This window comes from Anomaloglossus baeobatrachus, chromosome 1 (genome assembly GCF_048569485.1).
Source record: "Anomaloglossus baeobatrachus isolate aAnoBae1 chromosome 1, aAnoBae1.hap1, whole genome shotgun sequence".
NCBI classification, from domain to species: Eukaryota; Metazoa; Chordata; class Amphibia; order Anura; family Aromobatidae; genus Anomaloglossus; species Anomaloglossus baeobatrachus.
This window is the reverse complement of record NC_134353.1, coordinates 78,579,864-78,602,209: the sequence shown is the minus strand read 5'-3', so window position 1 is coordinate 78,602,209 and position 22,346 is coordinate 78,579,864. Positions and strand designations below refer to the sequence as shown.

Sequence of the window (22,346 nt, the reverse complement as noted above, 5' to 3'; positions counted from 1 at the left end):
AAAAGTTCTTTGTATAATCAGCAAAGCTTGCTGAGAAACCTAGCTATTTATACACCAGGGGGTGTGTCTACAAAATAGGAGCAGCTAATATTAACTGCAGGAGGGCTGTTGGCAGGAAAACTGACATTAACTATTTTCGAACCAAAGGAAATGGAACAACATTGAAATGCAGAGTCCTGGATAGAGATAAGGGGCTCCAGTCCTCATGCTGCCACTGGTCTCCAAAAACAGAGAGACGGCCGTTACAAATGTACTTAGTTTATGGGGAAAACCCATTTAAAGTGTAACTGTCATTTCAGAAGAACTTGCTGTAGAATGTCCATGTATGCTTGTAGCTTCTCACTCCTCCCCTCTCCATAGAATTTTAAAAGCACCAACTACCATTTATTATCTCAGTAATTTGTTGAAAACCGTTTTCACTGCATACAGATTTTTCCCATGAATTGAGAGTAAAAGATCAATCCGGAATGAAAAAGAAGCAGATTTTTCTAATTAGTTATCCCACAAATTTGCTTGTTTTTATGTTTTTTTTTTTTATATTTTACCATGGACTAGCTGTATCACCCAGCATTGCCCGGGATAGTAACTGTCTCTCTGTTTCTCTCCCAGTCTCTGTCTGTCTCTCTCTGTCTCTATCTATTTGTCTGTCTTTCTCTTTCCCTGTCACTGTCTATCTCTGTGTCTCTTTCCCTGTCTGTCTCTTTCCCTGTCTCTCTTTCCCTGTCTGTCTCTTTCCCTGCGTCTGTCTCTTTGTCTTTTTGTCTGTTTGTCTGTCTCTTTCCCTGTGTGTCTCTTTCCCTGTCTGTGTATGCCTCTTTCCCTGTCTGTCTCTCTCTGTCTCTTTCCCTGGCTGCATTGTGACATGCCAACATTCCATTTGACGGGCGTGGCTGCGCATTCTTCTGAAGTTCTGGCTGCACTGTAGCTCCCAGCTCCATTGACTTTAATGGTGGCAGGTTTTTTGGCGAATAACTGTAAAGCATGGGGTTAAAATTTCTTCTCAAAAATAGTGTATGACGTCAAATGGGGTGTCTGTGCAAAATTTCGTGATTGTAAATGCGGCGGTGCAAATTCTTTTAGCGGACATACACACATACATACATACATACATACATACATACATACACTCAGCTTTATATAATAGATTTGGTAATTAAAAATTAAAATCATGGCTACACTTTAAGACTACTATTGCTGTAGACTGTGCAGCTCCTTTTTGTGGATGAGTCAGTTATGTAATCCACAGTCTTCAAAAATCTATACAAACTATAGAAATAAAAGAGTGGCGTCTTATGTGCTAAGTACCTTGTAGCGTAGCTACCGTATGTAATTATTCACTTTGGCACATCTATGGTAATTATTTTTCCCTCTATATCCAAAGATATTAAAATAAAGAACATCCCAAATAATTGTTTACTGAAATAAGAAATACTAAAGTGATGTGATTTGGTTTTCATGCGATCTTGGAAGTAAGATAATTGGGCACTTTGAAGATAGCATTCCCTCATCCAGTACAAACATTTATTTATTTGTGCCTTTTTATCGTGATAGAAAATCGTTTTTGTTAAAACTAATTTTCTAGACTATTTCTATTCTTTTGATATTGGAAATATTATGCTATATCCTATATTTTTAGCATGTAATAGAGATTCACTCTTTGGGCCAGTACTGTAGTCATGAATTTCAATTCTCTCACAGTTGAATCTCTATATGCTATGTGTGTGTACACTGTCGTAGATTTCAACCTTCAGCATAATCATTTGGAATTGTCGAAAAAATTGGGACATAGGCCAACCGTTAGCTGCATCATCTGAAAATGAAGGTTACGAGAAAAGACAACAAACAGCACAAAATTAACAAACTCTCAGGCTGGGTTCACATAGCATTTTTTCCTATAATGATGCAGAGGAAATCACAATGTGCTCTGTTGTGCATCATTTTCACCCATATACGCCTTGTTGAGGAGGACAGCATGACTTAAGCGGGCTTTACACGCAACGACATTGCTAACGAGATGTCGTTGGGGTCACGGAATTCGTGACGCACATCCGGCCTCGTTAGCGACGTCATTGCATGTGAAACGCACGAAAGACCGTTAACGATCAAAATTACTCACCTAATCGTTGATCGTTGACCAATTGTTCTAATCCCGATTATCGTTGCTGTTGCAGCACGCAGGTTGTTCGTCGTTCCTGCGGCAGCACACATCGCTATGTGTGACACCGCAGGAACGAGGAACATCACTGTACCTGCGTCCGCCCGCAATGAGGAAGGAAGGAGGTGGGCGGAATGTTCGGCCCGCTCATCTCTGCCCCTTCGCTTCTATTGGACGGCCGCTTAGTGATGCCGCATGAACCGCCCCCTTAGAAAGGAGGCGGTTCGCCGGCCACAGCGACGTCGCTAAGCAGGTAAGTATGTGTGACGGGTCCTAGCGATGTGCGCCACGGGCAGCGATTTGCCCGTGACGCACAACCGACGGGGGCGGGTGCTTTCACCAGCGACATCGCTAGGGATGTCGCTGTCTGTAAAGCCCGCTTTAGTCAACTACATCTTACAGCCTGCCTCCAATAGGCATATGTGGCTGAAAATGATGCACGACAGATTACACTGGTGACTAATTATAGTCAATGGCCCCGTCAGGGCATGTGACCAAATTCAGTTTTGCTATTGACTTTGTACGTAAGCCCCAACAGAGCCACTGACCACAAGAAAAAACGGCTGTGACCTAAGCCTAACTATTAACACAGTGCCATCTTCTGTCTGCTCAACACAGTCCTTCTATAGCATAATCCTGCAGCTGTTGTACACATACAGTACTAGACATGAAATTAAAGCATACAATGAAAGATACATGGAAGTTTTCTGCTGTAAGATTTACTACTGATGATGGGCAATCACTAAAATGCTCAAGTGGTCGTTGCTCGAGTACAGCTGTTCAGATGCTTGGAAGGGTTCGACTTGAGTCATGAGTATAATGGACATCAATGATTAGGCAATTCGGCTCTTTGCGCACATACAGCCAGTCATTATAGAGCATTTCAGGAGGAGGGAGGGAGAGATATATTTTTTTTGGACACACTACATCCAAAAACTTTGTTTTTACCCCCAGTGAGAGACATTCAGAGACTGAAATTAGCTTTCACTGGGGTGCCAGATCCAATCATTCAGTGAAGCGAGCCAGTGTTTTGTGCTTGTTGTTTCACGAACGACACATCTGAGCACCCTTGATACTCGACCGAGTACCCGAGCACCCCGATGATCAATCGAGAATCAAGCAGTTTGAAGCACGATTGCCTATCATTATTAACTAATTGTGTAACATTAAAGACAATCAGTAGGATTGGCCGACAATACAGGGGTCAAACGTTTGGCACCTTGGCGCAGCACCTGTTTGAAAGACTTGCAATATTTTGGCAAGTGCCATGTGCCTTTTACTGCTTACCAGACACAACTGTGAATGGGAATAATAAAAAATGTTGAATGGTACTGTGAGTGTTTTTCCAGGTACCCAAGTAGGATTCCAAACCATAAGCAATTTTAGAAAGAATTCGACACTAGGGATGAATGAACCTGAGCTTCGGTGTTCGGTATTCATACCAAACACAGACTTTACATAAAAAAAACAGAGTTGAGGTTCAGACTTTAGGTGCTTTACGTATGCAAACCACTCACTCGAGCATCGCTGTGCTCGGGTACGCTTGGTGCTTGGCCCAGTGTGAGCTGCTTCCAGTGTTTAAACGGCTCGCACTGGGGATAAAAACAGCATGATCGGATGTAGTGTGCACGAAACAAAAAAAATGGAAAAACCGCACCCATCTTCCCTCGGAAGTGATCGGTTTATGGCTGGCTGCATGTGGGCGGAGACCGAAACTGCCCAATCAGTGACTTCCATTGGGGTTCAGGTCAAGTCCGGGTCCCAAATCGACCTTCATCTAAAATCCGTCTGAATCCTCTGGGCTGAACTGCCACAGGTTTGCTCATCTCCACTTGGCACTCAATAGGATAAGTGGAAATGAAAGTTTATGTGAACAATCCAAAAGTAAAATTATGTTTCGGTCCTTGATCCGGACCTTCATCGAGGTATAGGAAATATAATGCGCTGGATTTAGAAGTTGAGCTGCGCACTGGTATTAGTGTCATCCGCAGCTTTGTGCATGGCGCCACAACACTCTTACCAGTGCTCAACTCAACTTCTAACTCCAGCACATATTATGGTCTATGCTGATGAAGGTCCAGATCAAGGGCCGAAACATCATATTTGTTTTTGATTGTTCACAGAATGTTTGCGTTACCCTTATCCTAGTAAGTGACGAGTTCTTCATATACTTGTGAATGGGAAAAAATAGTAATGAATTCTAATATCAAGTACAGTCACTGGTAAACATGTGAAACTCGACTCAGCCTCTTTTTTTCCACAATGCACAATGCCCACTGTGTATTGACAGACCATGCCAACAGCACCTTCCTATAGAAGTTAATGATTTCTTTTCTACTCCACCAGTTCCTATTCTCCACTTGGATTGGGGACCCTGCTCTTCACATAGATGGATATGCTATAAATCTTGAGAATACTTTTTTTAAACTTAGCAGAATGTAGTGAAAAGGTTGCAAAAAAATACATGTATTATAGATAGATATGATACATCATATAGATATGATACATAGATTGTTTTTATTTTTTATTTATTTTTTATTTAAGAACATTTAGAATACAAAGAATTGTTTTTATTTAGGCACATTTTTCCATATTAGAATACAAAGAAATTAAAAAAATATAACGTAATAGAGTAACTTTATACGGTAGTTATGTAGATATATGTGCTTACTAGACTGTTATACGGTATTGTTTACTCAGTATAGTGTTTGCAGAAAAAGATGTTTTACCATACTAGCCAACACTTGGACAAGCTGTAAGACAAAAAAATTTGGACTGGTCTCAGCAGTTCCTCCATTAATCGCCTTTTGTTTGCTCATATAATGTCTCACATTACAATTAAAACTGAGAAATATGCAAAGAAATCTCTGTGTATTCAGTGTGTGGCTGTAAGACAACTGGCTGCAGCAGAAGCTTCTCCCCATTGTCATGCCATTGCGAGCAGTGAGATTATGGAACTCTCCGCCACAAAATGGAATAAGGCGGGCTTTGCACACTACGACATCGCAGGTGCGATGTCGGTGGGGTCAAATTGAAAATGACGCACATCCGGCATCGCATGCGACGTCGTAGTGTGTAAAGCCTAGATGATACGCTTAACGAGCGCAAAAGCGTCGTAATCGTATCATCGGTGCAGCGTCGGCGTAATTCATAATTACGCTGACGCGACGGTCCGATGTTGTTCCTCGCTCCTGCGGCAGCACACATCGCTGTGTGTGAAGCCGCAGGAGCGAGGAACATCTCCTACCGGCGTCACTGCAGCTTCCGTAGGATATGCGGAAGGAAGGAGGTGGGCAGGATGTTTACATCCTGCTCATCTCCGCCCCTCCGCTCCGATTGGCCGCCTGCCGTGTGACGTCACTATGACGCCGCACGACCCGCCCCCTTAACAAGGAGGCGGGTCGCCGGCCACAGGGACGTCGCACGGCAGGTGAGTGTGTGTGTGAAGCTGGCGTATCGATAATTTTCGCTACTGCAGCTATCACCACATATCGCTGCTGCGACGGGGGCAGGGACTATCGCACTCGGCATCGCAGCATTGGCTTGCGATGTCGCAGTGTGCAAAGTGCCCCTTAGGGTTGAGTCATTAAACAAATAAGAGGATACCTTTCTTGATATACTACTCAAGATTGAAGTGCAACACAAAGAAATGAAACATTGTGGAATTCATAGGAATCACAAGATTAACAACATGATGAATAAATGGAAAGAAAAATTTGCAAAACATCTCCCAGATGTGCTCTATGGAAAACAAGTCTGTAGTTGCTGCAATCCATAGTAGTACGTTTAAGCCATGCAGGCTGCTCACAGTAGCTCAAACAATATGTAGCCTGGAGTTGTAATTATAAAAAAAACAGCTCCTGGGACACTTTCTGTACAGCCAAACCGATCCTACTCCTGGGATTGTGATGTGGGGGTGGCATAACATATGGTATGGTAGGCAGAGCCTTCTATTCTTCATTCAAGGTGCCGTAACAGCCCCACCTTATATGGATTTGGTCTTGTAACCACTGGCATGGCCAATTTTCCAAACTGTACCAAGAGCCGTTTTTCAATATGACAATACTTTGTTGCATATTGTTTGTGCTACTGTGAGCAGCCTGGTGGCCTTAAAGGTAATCTTTCAGGTGATTTTCAAATGGTTTCCTGAAATAGTGCTTGGGAAGCCCTTTCATGGTCAGTTTTATTGCTCTACTTCATCCTGTTATCTTGCTGTGAGCTGTAACTTATATTGCTCTACCTCATCCTGTTATCTTGCCGTAAGCCCTGGAGAATTCACTGTGGCACCAGCTAGTCAAGCATATGTAAATCCAAACTGGTTATGCACTGCTCCCCTCACCCACCTCTCCAGTGCTGGCATCCATGATAGTGAAAATCTTCACTGTCATTTATTATCACTCTCAGGAGGTGGGCATGGGGACGAGTGCATATTCAATTTGGATTTACATATGCTTGACTAGCTGGGGTGACAATGAAAAGGATGGAGCTGAAATGCAACACCGGAAACAAAAATGGACAAGAATGGTGCTGTCCAGGATACTCTGATTTTGATAAAACGAGCAATAATACAAATTATTTTGACTACCATGTTATTGGTTGCCTGTGAGGTGAATTACATTGTGTTGGATGAATGCGGTTTACACCTAGAGTAACATATTTCTATCAGTACAACCATTAGATGGGGCTTCAAGTAGCACAAAAGCATGATTTTCTACTAGAACAATTTTGATTATATCAGAAAATCTCCAAACTTCCACCATACAAAGGTGCAGAGCCTCATGATTTATTGACCCATTAGCGGGGAGGACTCAAAAGACAATTGTTCAAGAGCGTCACAGTCATCAATGGAGAAGAACAAGTCCTGTAAAATAGATAAACATAAAATTATCTATGAATTGGATGGTAAAATCAGCTTTAATCATATAGCTAACATGATTATTCATTATTTATTAGATTTATTGAGGGCTATGTGCATGCTTCTCTTTACCGGTAATCATGATGCAATACTCAAAATCAGGGCCGCCATCGGGGCATTACAACTGTTTCTGGCGTCCTAGGCATGGTGAGGAGGGGGGGAGGCCCAGCCGGCTGGGATAATAGCTTTATTAAACCTGGGCCTGCGGGTCCCCCTCCTCACCGGGCCTCTGTCACAGCCACAGCAGAGGGGCCCACCCGTGTCTCTTCTGTCACTAGACATCGTTAATTTCCACCGCATGCAAATTAGCCACGTGTGCTGGAGGCAGGGTCAGTGGGGGCAGAGCAGGGCTCTGCGTGCAGCAGTATGGTGAGATCTTCACTCTGCGACCTCACCACACTACTGCATAGTAGCGGAGCTACCCCAGACCTGGAGGGGTCCACTCGGAGCTATTGCTACTCAGAGCTGAACTGGAGCAATTTGCTGTACGAGCGCTGCTGGGGCAGAGGAGAACTAATCAGCTCCTGCCAGATAGAAAACAATACCTGCTATTGGTAAAGGACCTGCGACACAGAGTTTTGTTGGTCAGTAAATGCAGCAGGTAGTGAAGGAGAAGCTGGAGGAGATATGGAGATGGGTAACAGGTAATTAGAGAACAAGGGTACATGGGGGGTACAGGGTGAGTGGCATATGGGGGGTGCAGACTGTGACAGAGGGGTGCTTGAGATAGGTGTAAGGGGGGTGCATGGCGGGCAGTGTGAGATGGGGAAAAAAGTTATGGCTCTTCGAAGAAAGGGAAGAAAAAATTAAAACAAAAAACAGAAAATCGCCAGGTGTTAAAGTGATTAAGTAAAGAGGAAAAGCAGGAAGACTTGTACTATGTCTGTAAGTTCACTTTGAGTACACTTATGCTCAATATTTATGACTAAAAATGATCGAATCTAATAAGATTCAAAATCGCCAAATCATGTGAATTTTACTATGAAATTTGATTTGCAGTGAATGTATTCACTGTGACGTAAATGTCCCTTTTTATATTAACAAAAAAGAGACAGTTGGACTCTGTAGTGCTAAGATATGTGGGACAATGAATATGGGAATATAGATATGGAATACTGATATGTAAAACATAAAATTTTAGCTACTTGGCACACAAAAAGGCCAGTTTTATGTGAGCCCAACAGCCAATGCCAAGGTGACCTCTTATTCTTGAGTCACTATCAGACTAATACCTCTCTTTATTTTATGCTCAGTTTGCACCTGTTCCCATGAGAATGTTAGGATGTGCCATCAGTCTTTTTCTTAGATTACAGGGTCATTCCATCTGATTGAGGACCTCTGCTTTTCAGCCTTAGGCAATTTTAATTCTCTATTTTCAGGTTCCTATCCACGTATAAATTGGAGGTTTTTAACTCAAAGAGAGGCATTAGTGTTTGATACGGACCCAAGAATAAGAAGTCGCCTTGCCGTTGGCTGTTGGGCTCACATATAACTGGCCATTTTTGGGTGCTAGTATCTCACTTTTTACGTTTTCAATAGCAGTAATGCATGTCTGTATTCCCATATTCATTGTTACATATATCTTATCATTACAGAGTGCAGCTGTCTTCTTTTTGTTAGTATGTTTTATACTCAGTATGCACCTGTTCCCATTAGAAAGTTAGGATGTGCCATCAGTCTGTCCCTTATTATACTAACGCAAAATGTACAAAAAAAACCCCCACAACTAATACTCTCCTCCCCTCTCACCTCTGTGGCCGCCACTACTGCTCATTATTCCCCGTCTGGTCCTCGGCTACCTATTCTTACTGGGCGCTTAAACCCTGGATATCTTCACAGTAGGCTGAGACTTCTGGTCGTGACCAGGCTCGGGGTGTCACTGCGCATGTGTGCCATAAGGTCAGGATGTTATGATGTGGGTTGTGACCTTATGATACATATTCGTTGCGATATGCCAAGTATGGACACTGGGCATAGCTGGAAGCCGACCTAGCATGAAGGGGATCGGGGTTTCTGCGTATAGTGGTAGTAATAAGAGATGCTGAGGACCGGATGGGGGACAGTCAACTGTGTGGGCAACCGGAGAGGTGAGTGGTTAGTTTTTTCTTTTTTCAACCTTTTGCTGGCCCTCCATGGGCTGTTAACCGTTCTTATAAACAGTTTGTAAGAAACTATTTCAGACCTACAGTAAAAATGTAAGATGGTCTAAATGCTTGACACAAAATCTTTGGTGGAACAGAGAATTTTGCTATGATAATTATTAATTTAGGAATCCTCTGGAGTTTCCAAAACAGTTGGAGTCGAAAGAAATTTTAGAAGAACTCAATAGAAAATCTTTGGAGGGAGCTGAAACTTAGGGCGGCGTCACACGCTACGATATATCGGGCGATATGTCGTCGGGGTCACGGATTCCGTGACTCACATCCGGCATCGTTAGAGATATCGTAGCGTGTGACAGCTACAAACGACTGTGAACGAGCAAAAATAATCACCTTATCATTGCTCGTTGACACGTCGTTCATTTTCATAAAGTCGTTCCTCCTTCCGCTCGCCGGTTGTTCGTCGTTCCCGAGGCAGCACACGTCGCTCCGTGTGACACCCCGGGAACGACGAACACAGCTTACCTGCATCCTGCCGGCAATGCGGAAGGAAGGAGATGGGCAGGATGTTACATCCCGCTCATCTCCGCCCCTCCGCTTCTATTGGCCGGCCGCTGTGTGACGTCGCTGTGATGTCGAACGTCTCTCCCCCTTCAGGAAGAGGATGTTCGCCGCCCACAGCGACGTCGTTAGGGAGGTACGTGTGACGGGGGTTTAACGACTTTGTGCGACACGGGCAATGAATTGCCCGTGACGCACAAATGACGGGGGCGGGTGCGATCGCTAATGCGATCGCACGATAAATCGGAGCGTGTAACGCCGCTTTTAATGTTGACCAGTCACGGCTCCGAAACCTGAAAGATCTGGAGAAGATGATCTGTATGGAGGAGTTGGGCAAATTCCCTGCTGCAGTGTGTGCAAACCTGGTCAAGAACTGCAGGAAATGTCTGACCTCTGTAATTGTAAACAAAGTTTTCTGTACTAAATATTAAGTTCAGTTTTTCTTTTGTATCAAATACTTATTTCATGCAATAAAATGCAAATAAATTATTTAAAACTCAAACAATGTGATTTTCTAGGTTTTTTTACTTTTGAAGTGTACATACGATAAAAATTACAGATCTCTCCATTCATTGTAGGTGAGAAAGCTTGCAAAATCGAAAGTGTCTTTACACAATGTAATTTGTGGCTCAACCAGTAAATCCTAGAAAAATCCTTCAATTGTAAATACTATTTCCAGTTTTGTCAATATATATAAAAAAAGAGCCCCAAAAAACAACATACTCGCTTGCAGGCTGTGTTCATGATGGTATATAAAAGTCTCGCTTTCTTCTGTAAGATGGTCACTCTTTTAAATTTTGAACAATGAGGAGCGGAGATGAAAGAGCGCAGTTTTGTCATGACACATGAATTCTGAAACACATTAATTCATTATTAAAGATTGCATTTATCCATAATATATTCAACTTTTCAAAAATGTTTCAAAAATGTTATTCACTGTTAGGACTCTTTTTATTGCCTCTTCGTGAGTAAAATGGTCCATACACAAAACACTACAGTTGGTCAAACTCAAGGGCAGGTCCTTCAACATACCTGATCCTTTGTTCTTAAGTTGGCACTAGAGATGTCTGGAAGCAGAATATTCCACTCTTTACATTGAAAGCTAATAGTTTTTTGCTTCGTTGGGAGAAATATCTGTAATACAAAGGAGCCAACAGGGTTTCATATATCTGTGAAACACAGACCAAACTCAGATCAAAAGACTTGGCCTGACTGGTTGCCCCAACAGAGCCAACTGCTTCATAGGCAGCCAGGTCGGGTCTTCTGATTTGAGGAGGGTCTGTGTTTCACAGATGTGCGAAAACAGCCCAAGGCATCTTTTACATCTAAGAATTGGTCTGCAGCTGACAATGGAGAAAACAGAATAATGATTGTAGCACATGGCACAGATCAGGGTTAACAACCTGGACAATTTTATCCAAAAATAACACTGGGGAACAATTTGAAAAAAAATTTCTGTTGAGTTAGGTTTTTGAGCTGATTTATACTAAAATTGGCATGGTGATTCCAAAAATGTAGTCAGTTTTTTTCTATCACGTCAAGTTTTTCCTCCTCAACTTACCTGCCATAGAAGCACAATTGCACTGATTTCTGTAATAAGACTTGTTATCTGAGTACAATTCGACTCATATAGAGCTACGTGGCAACTTGTAAGAGTAGTCACAACTGAGACAGTGCCTACTTCTTATATATTTCATTTTTTGTTCATATTTGTACTATTTAAAAAAAAAAAAAACACTTTTAGGTACAGTAGTTTACATATTTTTGAGAAGACAAAAATCCTATAGTTCAAAAACTTGACGTGATAGAGAAAAACTGTGATCATTTCTGGATTCAGCATCCAAAAATTAATTAAGAACAGTTGTCTGACCTAACTCCTAAAAAATTGCGTTCCCCAGTGTAATGGACAGATGATAATTTTTTAAGTACGTTAGAAAATGATTATAGATGAAAAAGATCATAAATTATACATTATACAGACAGAGAGAAACAGAAAGAGACAGAGAGGAAGAGAGACAGACAGAGAGAGAGACAGACAGAGGGAGAGAGACATACAGACAGACAGAGAGAAAGAGACAATAATAGAAGAGAACTCCAGCACACTACCGCAATAATGAAAAAGGGACGACATTTTTTTTGCAGTCAAAAATAGTTTTTTTTATTTTGTGCGAATTTGAAAAGGAAATTAGTCCATACAAGTCATGACGTTTCGACCTGTTCGGTCTTCATCTGACCGGACTATTGTCAATATCAGGATTTATGACAGCCACAGATACAGTCATATGAAAAAGTTTGGGCACCTCTATTAATGTTAACCTTTTTTCTTTATAACAATTTGGGTTTTTGCAACAGCTATTTCAGTTTCATATATCTAATAACTGATGGACTCAGTAATATTTCTGGATTGAAATGAGGTTTATTGTACTAACAGAAAATGTGCAATCCGCATTTAAACAAAATATGACCGGTGCAAAAGTATGGGCACCTCAACATAAAAGTGACATTAATATTTTGTAGATCCTCCTTTTGCAAAAATAACAGCCTCTAGGCGCTTCTTGTAGCTTTTAATGAGTTTCTGGATCCTGGATGAAGGTATATTTGACCATTCCTGTTTACAAAACAATTCCAGTTCAGTTAAGTTTGATGGTTGCCGAGTATGGACAGCACGCTTCAAATCATCCCACAGATGTTCAATGATATTCAGGTCTGGGGACTGGGATGGTCATTCCAGAACATTGTAATTGTTCCTCTGCATGGATGCCTGAGTAGATTTGGAGTGGTGTTTTGAATCATTGTCTTGCTGAAATATCCATCCCCTGCGTAACTTCAACTTCGTCACTGATTCTTGCACATTATTGTCAAGAATCTGCTGATACTGAGTTGAATCCATGCGACCCTCAACTTTAACAAGATTCCCGGTGCTGGCATTGGCAACACAACCCCAAAGCATGATGGAACCTCCACCAAATTTTACTGTGGGTAGCAAGTGCTTTTCTTGGAATGCCGTGGTTTTTTTGCCTCCATGCATAACGCCTTTTTGTATGACCAAACAACTCAATCTTTGTTTCATGAGTCCACAGGACCTTCTTACAAAATGTATCTGGCTTGTCCAAATGTGCTTTTGCATACCTCAGGCGAATCTGTTTGTGGCGTGCTTGCAGAAATGGCTTCTTTCGCATCACTCTCCCATACAGCTTCTCCTTGTGCAAAGTGTGCTGTATTGTTGACCGATGGACAGTGACACCATCTGCAGCAAGATGAAGCTGCAGGTCTTTGGAGGTGGTCTGTGGATTGTCCTTGACTGTTCTCACCATTCTTCTTCTCTGCCTTTCTGATATTTTTCTTGGCCTGCCACTTCTGGTCTTAACAAGAACTTTACCTGTGTTCTTCCATTTCCTTACTATGTTCCACACAGTTGAAACTGACAGTTTAAATCTTTGAAGACAACTTTTTATATCCTTCCCCTGAACAACTATGTTGAATAATCTTTGTTTTCAGATCATTTGAGAGTTGTTTTAAGGAGCCCATGATGCCACTCTTCATAGGAGATTCAAATAGGAGAACAACTTGCAAGTGGCCACCTTAAATACCTTTTCTCATGATTGGATACACAAAGCTCAATGAGGTTAGAAGACCAATTTAGTGCTTTAGTAAGTCAGTAAAACGTAGTTAGGAGTGTTCAAATCAAGAAATTGATAAGGGTGCCCATACTTTTGCACCGGTCAAATTTAGTTTAAATGCGGATTGCACATTTTCTGTTAGTACAATAAACCTCATTTCAATCCAGAAATATTACTCAGTCCATCAGTTATTAGATATAGGAAACTGAAATAGCTGTTGCAAAAACCCAAATTGTTATAAAGAAAAAAGGTTAACATTAATAGAGGTGCCCAAACTTTTTCATACGACTGTATGTATGGTCACAGGATCCTATGTGTCTCTTAGTGGCATGAATCAATGATGTCCGACACATATCCAGGATTAAGTAAATGTAGGTATATTCAAAGGATAGTTAGTTATAGTATTCATGTAGCCTGTGTGTCAGAATCAATTCAAATAGGGAAAGTGCCATGTTGCACTGAATGATTATTCCAAAATCCAAAGAATTATATTATGTAACCTCAAACTGACACAGGCCGGCTATCTGATGCTGACTACAGGTGTATATAGATGTGCTGGTCATCCCCAAAGGGGTATGGTACAATTCCTGGCTGCGTCTGTGCGTCGACCATGTGTTCTTGCAGTCTGCACACACGCACGCAGGAATTGTACCATACCCCTTTGGGGATTACCAGAACATCTATATACATCTGTAGTGCAGGGATCTAGTTTCTATCATCCCTATATAAGCCTTTACCTAACCCCTCAGACTATCCGTAGCAGTATTGAATTGAAGCAGTGAAATTTTATCTAAGTATGAGTAATTTATCATCTAAATTTATTGATTTGGTGTTGCGATTGTTGGAGTTCTCCCTGACACATAATTTTTTTGTTTTTAAGGGGTCCTTCTATCTCCAGCTCCAGGGTACAGCGATGGGCGCTTCTTTTGCGCCAGCTTATGCAAATTTGTTCCTGGGGCTGTGGGAGAGGGACCTCCCCCTGTCTGATTTGGAGTCGTCGATGGGCCGAGTCCTTTTATGGACTCGGTACATCGATGACATTTTCCTTATCTGGCAGGGGACCCCCGATTTTCTTTTATTGTTTATTAGGGATTTGAACTCCAACACTCGCAACATCCATCTTATCCATCAAAGCTCTGCCAATTCCATCGCATTTTTGGATGTACTGGTATATAGGGACTCTGATGACTGTTTACAGTCGAAATTACATCGTAAATCCACTGCTACTAATACTCTACTTCATGCGTCATCTTTCCATCCGCCACATATGATATGTTCCGTACCCGCTGGTCAATTTCTGCGTATTCGCAGGTTATGTTCTAATGATGGTGACTTTGAAATGCAGGCGGCTGAGTTGACTAGGCGATTAATCGAAAGAGGATACAGCAAGCGTATGATTAAGCGTGCTTATCATAGAGCGAAATATTCCACTAGGAATCAATTGTTGTACTCCAGGAGATTAAGAAGCAGTGAAACATCTGTTAGATTTATTACTAACTATTGTAGCCAACACACTGCTATTCGGGAGGTGTTGACTAAATCTTGGCCTATTTTACAGGCTGACCCAACATTGGCTAAAATTCTGCCCAAGAGACCACAGATTACTCTACGTAGAGCCAGGAATCTTAAGGATTACCTGGTTCGTAGTCTCCACGATAATATCTCAGCTCCAATTTTTCCCAATGTACCTATTGCTAGGGGCGGCTGTTTTCCATGTGGAAAATGCGTTGTATGCCCTAATGTATCGCGGACTGACATATTTTGTGATTCCTCTTCTACAAAAAATTTTAAGATCATTAAGAGGATCACCTGTGAGTCTAAGTCCGTGATATATTATGGCATTTGCCCTTGCCCCAAGATTTATATTGGGCTCACGACCCGGCAACTAAAAGTACGGGTTCGTGAGCACATTTTGGGGATTGAAGCCTCACGGGACCACGCTGACGTGTCAACTCTTAAGACCATTCCACGGCACTTCAAGCTGTTCCATGAGTCTGATTCTAGTAAGTTTTTGGTCCGTGGAATTGACACGTTGGATGTGGATATTCGTGGTGGCTATATTAGTCAGCGGTTAGCACGATTGGAGACACAATGGATTTGGCGTCTGCGTACAGTACAGCCCCATGGGCTGAATGAAAACATGAGCTTCATTCCTTTTCTTTAAATGCAGGGTGTTTTTCTAATTTTTTATTTTAATTGTTTTTAATTTTTATTATTCTTTCCAGGCCTTTTTTCATTGTGTATGGTGCATCTGTTTTTTGGAGTGGTTCGATATGTGTTTATCGTCCCCCTGTACGTGACAGTGAAGCGGATCTGACTACCTTGAACTACGAGATCAAGAATACAGGACTGCTATTGTCGTACAATTGTTTTTGTATTTTTCCATATGACATGTATATATATTTATTATTTTTTTGTTTTTGGCCTTGTGCTGTATTATATGCTTCATTGTAGGCATTTATTTTATTTTATAAATACATATGTCTTTATGGAATTCCTTGATTATGATTAATTGTACAATATTTGACGTCTAGAACAATGTGTATGTAGTTGTTCCTGAATAATTCTTTTTGTGGTGCCTTTTTTAGGCGGTGGTATTATATCATATTATGATCGTTCTATGGTAATATGGACCATTAGTTTTTTCCAGTCTTCATTGTCTTCTATGGGGGTTATATGCTAATTAGTATGACGAACTCTCTAGTGTGATGCGATCTACCAACATTGTTTGTCTAAAATGTGTGCACCACTTTCTGTATCTTATCTATTATATATAATGTCTTTCCCCACCTGGTTGTGTGGTCTACGCATGCGTCGCCCGCCTGGATTTCCGTGTCTCCCGGGCGCGTCTCTATGGTTACATGGACGCTGGTTTATTTACCCGGCGTCCTCTGTGGCCATGACGCGTCTGTGAGGTGGGACTTCCGCCTGGCCGGCTTCGGATGCGTTGTCATGTCTGCCCAATCAGCTGGGGATTGAGGCCTTTTAAAGGCACCCCCCTTCCCTTCCGGTCACGCCCCCTGACGAAGGTACACTCCGAAATGCGCATCGGGCGCATTACCACCGCAGCGATATTTGTCTAGGTAATGTTCATTGTGCTGGCCTATCTTGATCAACAGTGATCCTTTGTATTGTTTACCATTTTCAAACAATTCTTTGTGGAAGCGGTTTATTCATGGTACATTGGTATCCAATGTGTTGTACTCTGACTGCCTTATCCCTTTGGGCGGATATACATGGACGGGTGCCTCTGTCGGTTTTCTATGATCGTATCAATTAGCTGGAGCATCTTTTTTGGATTTCATATATCCTTCTAGTGGGAATTCTTGTGATGGTATAGTCTCCACTATTATGTACTTATTTATTAATGTGCTTCTTCTGTGATTGTGCTGATCTTTGTGAACCGACATAGGCACATGCACATGTCATAGTTCTCTGTATGTATAAACCTCCTGCCCAAAGGGGAATGGATCATTTATGATGTGCAGTCTATGGATAGGTTTCTGGTGCTATCGTATGTGCCATCTAATATCCGTGTCTGTGGTGTATTTGCTACACAATTTTGAATATGGTAATACATGTGTAATTTTTACATCTATTATGCACTGTTGTGCCAGCAACTGTATGTACATCTAAGTATGTTTCTTACCCCACGACTGTGGTGATGTAATCCGTTTTTTGCCTTACCCTTTTTTCACCTCTCTGCACTAATTATTAAAAATATTTTTGGACCATATGATCGCCTACCTTTCTTCTGTGTGATATGTCTACAGGTGTATATAGATGTGCTGGTAATCCCCAAAGGGGTATGGTACAATTCCTGGCTGCGTCTGTGCGCCGACCATGTGTTCTTGCAGTCTGCACACACGCACACAGGAATTGTACCATACCCCTTTGGGGATTACCAGCACATCTATATACATCTGTAGTGCAGGGATCTAGTTTGTATCATCCCTATATAAGCCTTTACCTAACCCCTCAGACTATCCGTAGCAGTAACCGTGACAGGCTCTAACAGGATCCCCTTCTGTTTCCCTGTTAGACCAAAAGTCCTAAAATACAGTCCACGGTTAGATTCCTGTACCTATGAGCTATTTCGTCTCTTAGTGTTCAGCCCAAGTCACTTACATATCATTCTATAGGCCTCCTGGCCCTTCATCTCACATGATCGACCTTACCTTTAAGTAGGCCTCCTGGCCTTGCTGCTTCCTGAGTTCTAACTATCCCTTTAATTGGGTCTTCTTGGCCTCGCTGATCTCCTGAGCATTAACTGTCCCATTAAGTGGACCTTACTGGCCTTCTGCTCATCTGGGCAATTTCCCGTTTCAATAACTAGTCTTCCTGCCTTCAACTGCTCACTCAATTGATCGTTTCTTTAAGTTGGCCTCCTGCCTTTAACCACTCACCCAATCAACGGTTCCTTTAAGTACGCCTCCTGTCTTAAATCGCTCATCTGATCCTACTGCACTACTTATGTGGTTTTCCAATACTTTAATCGGGCTTCTTGGTTATGACTAAGGATCTCATCCTGCTAGTGTGACGCCCTGGCAAAACCAGGTAGTCACACAGAATAGGCCCCCCCCCCCGCACAACACCATTCCCACACAGGGTTAAATCAGCCGACAAAACCCTAGTCACCCCCCAGGGAAGGACAGACACACCAGTGGGCGGGACCAGGCGGAAAGGAAACGTCCACCTAGGGGTCTGGAGAGCCAGGGCGGGAAAACAGCCATATAAGTTTGAGTGGAGTTGGAGTGAGGAGGAGAAGCTGACAGGTGTCAGGGTCGGAGCCCTGACACATTATCTAGGTGGCAGACGGTGGTCACCGCCAGCAGGAGACGGGAAGACAGCTCAGCAGATCCGAGGTTGACTGGGGCAGGGTTGTAGCCTGCCGCTACCGACATCGGAGAACCGACCCGGAAACCGTGCACACAAGGGGGTACTTGGACCCTGCAGCCAGGACCGGCACTGACAGCCTAGCTAATTAACCGATTGAGGGCAGGATTCCAGATCCTGTCCCAACCTAAGTCCCGAAAAGTAGACAACCACCCACAGAGAGGGATAGGGCATCCGCCAGGGCCCGTTAGATCCCACGGGTCAGCGTCTGATGGGCACGGCTCCCAACCAGAGGACCGGGAGCGGAATCCTGCGTTTCACACCGGGAAGTCTACACAAGAAAACACAAAGTGCAGAGGAAAGGGGCAGTGACCATCAGCCCGGGTGTGGGACCAGATACACCCTTCTGCTGGCCACCATCACCTTGGTTTACCAAAAGACTTGTCTGATTGATTCAACAGTGAGTAACATTCCTGGCCTGACTGGGTGCGCCGGCCCCTGCCATTATCATCCCCTGCACAGAGACATTGGGCCCCGGGGCATCCATGCCTGCCCATGGACAGGTTAACATCCAGCTGCCAGCCCATCGGCCCTGGGAGCCCCACAGCAGCAGCGGTCGGTGGTGCTACATCTCACCACACACCGTGGGTGGCGTCACAACAGTTTTCAACAACCCCCGTACAAATACGTCCCCCTTTTATTCGAAGTGTCCGCGTGACCCCCAGGTCCGGTAGAGTCCCTCGAGCCATATCGCAGATCCGGATGCGAGCAGCACGGCTGCTGGCACAGGGGCGGCACACTAGCCTCACGTTCCCATAGATGTGGCTATAAGGCAGTTCAGCCACCCTGACACAAGGCTATATCTCAACTCCTCCTCTGCCCTGGTCAAATAGGTCACATGTCCTTGTGATCCTTGCCTTCCTACTTGGCAACATAACTTTTCTTAGTTCTTACTTGGTTCCTTTCTGTTCCCATCCTTACAATCTCCATTGAGCAGATTCCTTTCTGTTCCCATCCTTACAATCTCCATTGAGCAGATGACAATGTCATGTTACATAAGATTCACATTGCATTCCAGACTTAACAGTCTTCCACTTTCTTACTTTTTCCCCCTCTTTAAAATCACCAGTCGTTGGGTGAGAAAGGTTACTTAAACTTTAGATGCTCATTGGGGCATCCCCAGTGTCTTCAGTACTTGAGCATGCTCCTTTGTCTCCTGCATGATGAACTGCCAGATGAAGTAATCTTCTGCGTACTTCGTTGGCAAGTTCAGTTCTGCGAGGCCCCTCCTGACCTGTTCCTTCTGAAGTACTTGGGCCTTGTGATACTCCTTCTGAGAGTTCAGCCATTAACATATCCTCTGAGATTTTTGGGGTAGTAGTGTTTCTTCTCTTGGCACAGTAGGTACTACCCACACCTCGTCTTTATGAGCTGCAGGCATTGTTGGTACAGAATTCCTTTGTTCCCTCAAGGGTTCAGTCACCCTCTCCCTTTCAGACACACAGGGACCAAGTGTGTTATTGAGTAGTTTTTTTCCAGGTTCTTCATCTTCTCCCTCAGGTTGGAACTCATACACAGGGTTTTCAGTGTGCACTCTTTTTGTCACCAGATGAGGAAATACATCCCATCTGTAATCGAATTTGCTTTTTGCTTTTGTAGTGGTAGTTCCTGCATCGGAGTTACTTCAGGGTGATGTATACCCAAGTGGAAGTATTCATCCTGGTACAATCTTCATCGGGATTGAGGTCCAAATCAGTAATTTTCCAGCCGTTATGACTTATGATCAAAGAGCAATGTGTAGGAGGTGTAACCTGTTATGGCATGAACCCTATTATTATACACCCACATGAGTTTTGGTACAAATTCAGCCTCTTTCATTTTCTGGTAATCTTCCAAAGTGCTCAGCATCTGTAGCAACGTTCTGTTTAAACGTTCACAGGTCCATTTCCCTGAGGGTAATAGGTCCTTGTTCTGGACTTTTAAATACCTTACAGTTGGTGTAGTTCTTCCACGACTTTACATTTAAAACAGGTTCCTTGATGAGAATGGATTCTCTTCGGGCATCCATATACACTAATGTAATCATGTCAGATAGCACAGGCAACCCACTCAGCTGTTTGAATCCTGGTAGTTGTCACCACTGCAACTTTGTCTAATGATCTATCATCATTAGGTAGTACCTACAACCATTGTTTGATAGGTTAATTGTGAGATAGTCTACTATCAAAACTACCAATGGCCGTATTACCTGTGTGGCTTTCCACTGCTCTAGAGGTTTAGTCAGCACACATTGGAAGACTTCTGGCAAACATTCTTCCATCACTCAATGTAGCTGTGGCCAATACACACCATTGTAGATACTCTGTTCCAAAATAAGTGCCCCTCTCATGACCTATTTTTGACACATTGAGCGCCTTCCCTTCTGAAATAACCACTTGCCACGTTGTCTCAAATTCCTTCAGTACCCGTATCCACCTGTATATAACAGGCCATTTTTCATACACAGCTGTTCCCATTGTCCAAGAGTCTGTAACGCACTGCTAGACAAGGTCGATTATTCATTTCAACTAGGCTTCAGGCATAAGGTCACCCATTTCCGCAGGTTTAAAAACTCTGGGTCAACCACCTGGAGGTGTATCCATTCATATCGTGGGCACCTCATTCTTGCAACCCACAATTCTTCTAATGCTCCTAGTTTTTTTTTCTTATGAGCTAGTGGGTTGCTATCAATCTGCAGAAAAACTTCAGACTTCATAAGATACTCTACAAATTTCTTGATCATGGCCCATACCAGGGCCAGTAGCTCAAGTTTGAAAGAGCTGTAGTTCTTGGGATTTCTCTATGTGTCCTGTAGGGATCAGCTGGCATGGACAATCACTAGTTCCTGCTCATCCTAGTCTTCGGCCAACATGACACTGAAGCCATAGAGACTCCCAGCAGTGTACAACATGAACAGTTGTGAAAGTATGCTTAAACCAAGATAGAGGCATCTGTTAATGCAAGCTTCCATGCCCAGAAGGCCTGTTCTTGTTTAGACATTCCCTCAATCGGCCGACTCTTGGGGCCTCCTGCTGTTCCTCTCAACAGCTCAAGCAGGGAACTGCAGTTTCCAAAAAGTCTTCTAAGAATCTCCATTTGTATCAAAAGACACTAAGGAACACTCTTTACTCTCTCAAGAGTAGTTGGAGTACACCACTTTTGCATGGCAGCCACCTTTTCCTTTGTGGGATAAATGTCTTTGCTAGATATCGTGTGCCACAGTTACTCAATGTCCTTCTGGAACAGTTGACAATTCCAATTCAATCCATGTTTGCGGAGCCACTCCAACACTTTTCCATACTGACCATGATGCTCTTCGAAAGTTGCAGGGTATACCACAATGTTATTCAGGTATATCAGAGTCGCTTAGAAATTCAAGTCACCAAGACTACTATTCATCAGTTTATGGATTGTCCCTAGATCATTAGTTAATCTAACAACCATCTTATTAAAAATGAATTGTCTCATAGGGAGTATAAATGCCATCTTTGACCAGTCATGCCTGGCCATGGGGACTTGCCAGTAGCCACTGGTCAAATAGAGAAAAGTGAAGTATTTTGCTTTCCCTAATGGCAGCAGGGACTCTTTTACTTTTAGCAAGGGTAAGAGTCCCAAACTATGCAGGCAGTCAGTCATCAATAGTTCACACAAGACGTCAAAGTACCATCCTTTTTCATGACCAACACAATGAGCGCAGCCTAGGGACTCTGGCTTTCTCATATCACCCCATTCAGTAACATCTGTGCCAACAGATCCTTCATTTCCTGATACAGCTGGAGTGCAATCTGATGATATCTCTCCCATGTTGGGGCTATATTTCCCTTGGGGATCTCATGCTGGATGTAATCTGTGCACCCAAAGTCATCATCATGTCGGATGAACACTTCCTGGTATTGTCCTAGCACATCTTTCACCTGTCTGACTTGTTTGGGAGAGAACTCAGATAAATCTGCCTCCAACTATTCCAATATATTACACCCACTTTTGGCTTTATAGCTCATTCTGTCCTATTTCATGGACACCTTTAATGTCCAAGGAGATCTGTTCACTAGAGCCAGGTTAACTGCTTTGGTGAGGTTCTCCTGCATCACCTAAACTTGCACTATTACTTTTCTTGGTGC

At 42.9% G+C, this 22,346-nt stretch overlaps 1 protein-coding gene across 1 annotated transcript in view; it reads right to left on the bottom strand.

Moving 5' to 3' along the window:
• Nucleotides 1–4,666: 4,666 nt before the first annotated feature.
• Nucleotides 4,667–22,346, bottom strand: part of CYTL1 (cytokine like 1) — a 29,188-nt gene continuing 11,508 nt past the window's right edge. The window contains exons 3-4 of the mRNA XM_075346884.1: nucleotides 10,454–10,582; nucleotides 4,667–7,016 (exon numbers count right to left, since the gene is read on the bottom strand). Coding sequence (XP_075202999.1) covers nucleotides 6,939–7,016; nucleotides 10,454–10,582 — 207 coding nt within the window. The 3' untranslated portion in view covers nucleotides 4,667–6,938. The remainder of the gene's footprint in view (nucleotides 7,017–10,453; nucleotides 10,583–22,346) is intronic.